Here is a 6,975-nt window from a genome sequence, read left to right as displayed (position 1 = left end):
TGTTTCATCCGTCCATCTTTGTTCTCCTTTTTATTCAAACAGCAGTTTCTTTCTTTTTCCTGTTCACGATAACCACACGAATGTTTCCTCCTCCCTCCTTCTGTCTCAGCTGACACACTCAGAGCTGCTTTTTAAAAGCCAGTCAGCATCAATTCTTTCCATCAGATGTCTTCTTATTTTTAAAGTGTAAATACAATCAGATCCTGTCAGAATTAAACCTGTGCGTCTGTATATTCAAACCCGGGACCTGACGACGACCAATTAGCTACCCACGATTAAGCAGATGCTAGGTTTAAACTCCTGCAGTTCCTGGACTGTCCACTAGAGGCTGGCTGCAGTACCTGGACTGTCCACTAGAGGCTGGCTGCAGTACCTGGACTGTCCACTAGAGGCTGGCTGCAGTACCTGGACTGTCCACTAGAGGCTGGCTGCAGTACCTGGAGTGTCCACTAGAGGCTGGCTGCAGTACCTGGAGTGTCCACTAGAGGCTGGCTGCAGCAGCACAGGAAGTCACATACACACCCATTCAAACAGCCTGTTTTTACAGCAGACATGAACATGTTTACAGCCTGCTTCAAAAAACCAAATAGGTGTGATTAGCTCATGTCTCCATCCACACACACTGTACGGGGGGGAATGTTTTCATGACTCAGCAGTTTTGATTGGATGAAGGATCAGAGTTATTCACAATAAGGCGTGTAGCTGAGCTGATTGACAGGTGGGCGTGGCCTCAGCTCCATCTCTCAGCCTGTCGTTAGCTTGACTCAAAGTTAGCCTGAGACAGCATTTCCAGCCAACGCCAACGGGACTCCAGCGCCCCCTGCAGGAGCACACAGGGGACTCCAGCGCCCCCTGCAGGAGCACACGGGGGACTCCAGCGCCCCCTGCAGGAGCACACGGGGGACTCCAGCGCCCCCTGCAGGAGCACACGGGGGACTCCAGCGCCCCCTGCAGGAGCACACGGGGGACGTCACTCCTGCTCGTGTGATTAAATTTCTTCTGAACTGAAGCTGACGATGATCTTTTGTATGTTTCAGAGTTTCAAGCTGAACGTGGACAGTCACAGCGCTCTGAAGGAGAGCATCATGGAGGAAGGCAGAGCGCTGCTCGCTGTCATCACCTCCCACCAATCAGGTTTGTTCTCACACACACACACACACACACACACACACACAGGTAGCCATAACCCAGCTCTGACTCTGTTCCATTCATTATTAATATTTGGATTAACAGAGTGACCTTCAGAGAGGAGAACTCATATGAATGTAGCCGAGAGAGAGGCGGAGGGAGATAAAGACAAAGAGTGAGATGGAGACGTGGAGATAGAAAAAAGCCAGCGGGCAGGGAGAGAAACATTCAACATCATTTTATATTTTCCCAAAATCTTTGCAGCCAGAGTCGGGAAGAAAGAGAGGAGGGAAAAGAGCTGACATGTTGGAAGAAGCGATAATCGGATAATCACGACGAGCAACGAGAGGAGTGAACTGTAAAGTGTCCATCACATGTGAAAACCAATACAGAGCAAACACAGAGTGACATTAGCTCCTGAATAATTCTGTGTGTGTGTGTGTGTGTGTGTGTGTGTGTGTGTGTGTGCGTGCATCTCACACACTGATGGTAGAGGATGCTACAGTTTGTGATGCAGGGTGAGGCTGCATCGAGCACGTGGAGCCGCGGCGTGCACGTACAGCCACAGGACACGAGTGAAGTTTTCCTCTCTCTCTCTCTCTCTCTCTCTCTCTCTCTCTCTCTCTCTCTCTCTCTCTTCTCTCCGGTTCATCCCGATGTCTGTCGCCCTCCAGGTCTGAAGGAAATCCTCCATATGGTGTCCAGCCAATGGGATCAGCTCCAGCGGCAGATACGGCGCCAACATGGCTGGATGCTCCGCACCCTCCGCTGCATCCAGGCCCGCCTCCTCTACACCAGCCATTCCTACGAGCCCTTCCACGCCTTCGGAGACCCGTCGGCCAATTGGCAGGCTCCGTGCCCGGCTGACACCCTCCAGGTAAGAATGTTAATGTCGGTTTCCATTCTTTGTTTTGCTTTGAATCTCTCGGTTCATCTGTTTTTGTTTGTTTGGTTTCTATCCTTCCATTTCCTCTCTGATGATCCCCGATATCCCTCGCTGCTCACACACACACACACTCACACACACACACACACACACTCACACACTCACACTCACACTCACACTCACACGCACACACACACACACACACACACACACACACACACTCACACACAGTCGGTGACTTTGTAAACTTGTATGTATTGTTTGTGTTGGATGCCAATTAGCACCCTGATTGGTTTCTCTGTTCTAATTGGTTGCTGGTTAATTGGCTGGACTTGGTTAATTAGATGTAATCTCCCTTTCTGGCTCTCTCACTGCAACAATGCTGTCATTCACATCTCATTACATCTGTGTGTGTGTGTGTGTGTGTGTGTGTGTATCCATGAGTCAGCTGTGCTCTCTAAGTTTGTTGTGCTTGCGGGGATAAACTGATGAATGGAGGACTTTAAAAATCTGTCCGTCTGAGGCGACCTGAATCATCGTCTTCATGATCGTATGCACACACACACACACACACACACACACACACACACACACACACACACACTCACACACACACACACACACACACACACACACACACACACACACACACACACACCCGTCGTTGTCCCGTGACGTGTCTCGGAGCCATGGCGAGCTCTGACTGTTGGCTGTTGAAGCTGCAGAATTGACGGCAGTTTTGGTTCTTCAGTCCCTCTCTGCTCCCTTCCCTTCCTCCTTTCCTCCTCTTCCTCATCCTTCTCCTCCTCCTTCTCATCCTCCTGTTTTTCCTCTTCCTCCTCCTCCTCCTCTTTCTTCTCCTCATCCTCTTCTTTATTCTCTTCCTCCTCCTCTTTCTTGTCCTCATCCTCCTCATCATCTTGTTCCTCCTGATCATCCTCCTCCTCCTCCTCCTCTTCCTCTTCTTTATCCTCTTCCTCCTCCTCCTCTTTCTTCTCCTCCTCATCTTCTCCCTCCTCATCATCCTCATCATCCTCTTTCTCCTCTTTCTTCTCCTCTTCTTTATCCTCTTCCTCCTCCTCCTCCTCCTCTTTATTCTCCTCATCCTTCTCCTCTTCCTCCTCTTTCTTCTCCTCTTCCTCTTCTTTATCCTCTTCCTCCTCCTCCTCCTCCTCTTTATTCTCCTCATCCTTCTCCTCTTCCTCCTCTTTCTTCTCCTCTTCCTCTTCTTTATCCTCTTCCTCCTCCTCTTTCTTTTCCTCATCCTCCTCATCATCTTCCTCCTCCTCCTCTTTCTTCTCCTCATCATCTTCCTCCTCCTCCTCTTTCTTCTCCTCATCATCTTCCTCCTCCTCCTCCTCCTCCTCCTCCTCCTCTTACAGACCTGACTCTGGTTGTTTAGTTGCAATTAGAGCTGCAGCAGCCTGATCACTGTGATCAGTCAACGGTGACAGCCATTAGCTGCTACCTGTGTGTGTGTGTGTGTGTGTGTGTGTGTGTGTGTGTGTGTGTGTGTGTGTGTGTGTGTGTGTGTGTGTGTGTGTGTGTGTGTGTGTGTGTGTGTGTGTGTGTGTGTGTGTGTGTGTGTGTGTGTGTGTGTGTGTGTGTGTGTGTGTGTGTGTGTGTGTGTGTGTGTGTCCATTAGCTGCCTGGCCGCAGCACATTAACAGTCCGTTCATTATGTGTGTGCGTCTCCCTCTGCACTTAAAGCTTTGATCCGTGGAAAACTCTCCAAACAGCGAGCTGAGATGTGAACCTGCTGAATTATTTCTGTGATGCTGCTCAAACTTCTGTGATATTTTCAATTATTCACATCATGTTTGTTCTGGGCAGCCGAACAATGAACCCAAACCAACAGCGAAACACAGAGAACCTGCGCGTTCCTCCGTCTGCAGGAGAACAACACAGCCAAAATGGCTCCCAGTGTTTTCAGAGGCAACCGCAGCAAACGTCTGCTGCAGTCACGGCGAGGCCAAGTCTCCCGTCCAACTCAAATCACAGCGTTCAAGTCAGCAGGTCCCAACAAGTCCACCACAGGTCTGCAGCCCTTTTAAACCAGTCCAAATCAAGTCCAGAACCAGGCCAAACCAGTCCAGCCAGGCTCTGCTGCTGGTCTGTCCCTGATTTAAATAAACTGAACTCGGGTTTTAGCGTGGAACATGCAGCACGCCGTCTCCATGTCTCCGTGCAGCCTCGTCCACGCTGCTGAGGAGGAAGTGAGCAATAAAAACTGCTGAACGTGGTTTAACTGTGTGTTCATTATCTGCTCGTGCTCTTTAATGACAATCAGAGGCATGGCCTAATTACTGCCACCGAGGGGGGGGGGGGGCTGCAAGGTCAATCAATGTCATCATGTTTATGTGTTTGTTTGTCTTTGGTAAGAAAAAAAAAAAAAGACGAAAGAATGACCAAGGGCGAAAGGTAAACACCACACGTGTGTGTGTGTGTGTGTGTGTGTGTGTGTGTGTGTGTTTAAATGAACGTAACCTTGACTAAAGGGCAAAATAAAGGGCAAATTGGAATAAATGTATCAAATTATGAAACCTCGTACAATATTTATAAGCAGCGAATCCACGATTCATTACAAAAGATTAAATACCAACTCGTATCAATAATTCATCCTCTTAATCTTCATTTTTAGTGCAATTAAGAGCAGAGAGGAAAATGACATATTTCACAGCCGGCTCGTAGCTAGTTAGCATGCGTCTCCGTGAACGTGAGTGTGTCTCTGCAGCAGGCTGCTCGTCTGTGTGCAGAATGTAGAAGACTTCACTTTAAACTACATCCATCATCCATCCATCATCCATCCATCTGTCCATCTGTCCATCATCCATCTGTCCATCATCCATCCATCCATCTGTCCATCTGTCCATCTGTCCATCATCCATCCATCCATCTGTCCATCTGTCCATCTGTCCATCATCCATCTGTCCATCATCCATCCATCCATCTGTCCATCTGTCCATCTGTCCAACTGTCCAACCACCATTCATCTGTCCATCTGTCCATCATCCATCCATCATCCATCCATCTGTCCATCTGTCCATCTGTCCAACCACCATTCATCTGTCCATCTGTCCATCATCCATCCATCATCCATCCATCTGTCCATCTGTCCATCTGTCCAACCACCATTCATCTGTCCATCTGTCCATCATCCATCTGTCCATCATCCATCTGTCCATCCATCTGTCCATCCATCCATCCATCATCCATCCATCCATCTGTCCATCCATCCATCCATCATCCATCCATCTGTCCATCCATCCATCCATCATCCATCCATCCATCTGTCCATCTGTCCAACCACCATTCATCTGTCCATCTGTCCATCATCCATCTGTCCATCATCCATCCATCTGTCATCCATCCATCTCTCCATCCATCCATCCATCATCCATCTGTCCATCATCCATCCATCCATCATCCATCCATCTGTCATCCATCCATCTCTCCATCCATCCATCCATCTGTCCATCATCCATCCATCCATCATCCATCTGTCCATCCATCTGTCCATCCATCCATCCATCATCCATCCATCCATCTGTCCATCCATCCATCCATCATCCATCCATCTGTCCATCCATCCATCCATCATCCATCCATCCATCTGTCCATCTGTCCATCTGTCCAACCACCATTCATCTGTCCATCTGTCCATCATCCATCTGTCCATCATCCATCCATCCATCATCCATCTGTCCATCATCCATCCATCCATCATCCATCCATCATCCATCCATCTGTCATCCATCCATCTCTCCATCCATCCATCCATCTGTCCATCATCCATCCATCCATCATCCATCTGTCCATCATCCATCCATCCATCATCCATCCATCTGTCATCCATCCATCTCTCCATCCATCCATCCATCATCCATCTGTCATCCATCCATCTCTCCATCCATCCATCCATCATCCATCTGTCCATCATCCATCTGTCCATCATCCATCCGTCCATCCATCATCCATCCATCATCCATCCATCTGTCCACCCATCATCCATCTCTCCATCCATCCACCCATCATCCATCTCTCCATCCGTCCATCCATCATCCATCTGTCCATCCATCATCCATCTGTCCATCCATCCATCCATCCATCTGTCCATCCATCCTCTATACTTCTCCTTCAGTTTAAACCTTGTATTTATTTGTATTCATAAAGCCCCCCCCCCCTTCAATCCGTCCGTCTCTCTGTCCGTCCGTCTGGAGCGAGAGGGGCGATTCATGTAAATGTCAGGAAATATCAGAGCTGAGGTGGTGGGATTAGGCAGCGAGGAGAAGATACACTGATACCAGCAAATATAACGCTCTGACAAGATGGCCAGCACCGGGGATTAGGGGACACACACACACACACACACACACACACACACACACTGTGAGGGGATTTGTGTGTGTGTGATGAGATTATTGTGTTATGTGACTTTGGTACTGCATTTTAAGGATTTGTTGTGCATGTGTGAAGATTTTGAAGAGACATCTGTAGTGGTTTTTTTGCATATTGAAGATGAAGGTAAAGGTTGAGTGTGTGTGTGTGTGTGTGTGTGTGTGTGTGTGTGTGTGTGTGTGTGTGTGTGTGTGTGTGTTGGCACGGTGAGTGAACGCAGAAAGAGCGAGCGTGCAGGAGCGGGAGAAAGGTGTTTAATACGAGTGTGAAAGCAGTGTAATATTTAACAGCTTAGTGGGATTTGTCTGTCACATTACAGGGGATTGGACTGAGTCTGCTACCACACACACACACACACACACACACACACACACACACACACACACACACACACACACACACACACACACACACTGGAAAGATGAATGGATGTGTTTGGTGACAGCAGTTTCTTTCTGGTTTTGAATGATTCAGATGTTTGTTGTGTTTTCAGATTTCATCATGAGGTCAACAAACAAACAAACAAACAAACAAACAAACAAACAAACCTTCACTCCACCTGC

The 6,975-nt window shown here is 48.3% G+C and overlaps 1 protein-coding gene across 1 annotated transcript in view; it reads left to right on the top strand.

Annotated features, from left to right (window-relative positions):
- LOC306840155 (A-kinase anchor protein 6-like) overlaps positions 1-6,975 on the top strand; it is a gene marked incomplete at its 5' end in the record, with an annotated part of 55,173 nt that overhangs the window by 16,371 nt on the left and 31,827 nt on the right. The window contains 2 exons of the mRNA XM_079369249.1: positions 1,038-1,134; positions 1,803-2,005. Of these exons, the coding sequence (XP_079225375.1) occupies positions 1,038-1,134; positions 1,803-2,005 (300 nt within the window). The remainder of the gene's footprint in view (positions 1-1,037; positions 1,135-1,802; positions 2,006-6,975) is intronic.

This window comes from Symphodus melops, assembly GCF_947650265.1.
Source record: "Symphodus melops genome assembly, chromosome: 19".
In the NCBI taxonomy this organism is placed as follows: Eukaryota; Metazoa; Chordata; class Actinopteri; order Labriformes; family Labridae; genus Symphodus; species Symphodus melops.
The sequence above is the reverse complement of the archived record's forward strand: the minus strand, read 5'-3'. Positions and strand labels throughout refer to the sequence as shown.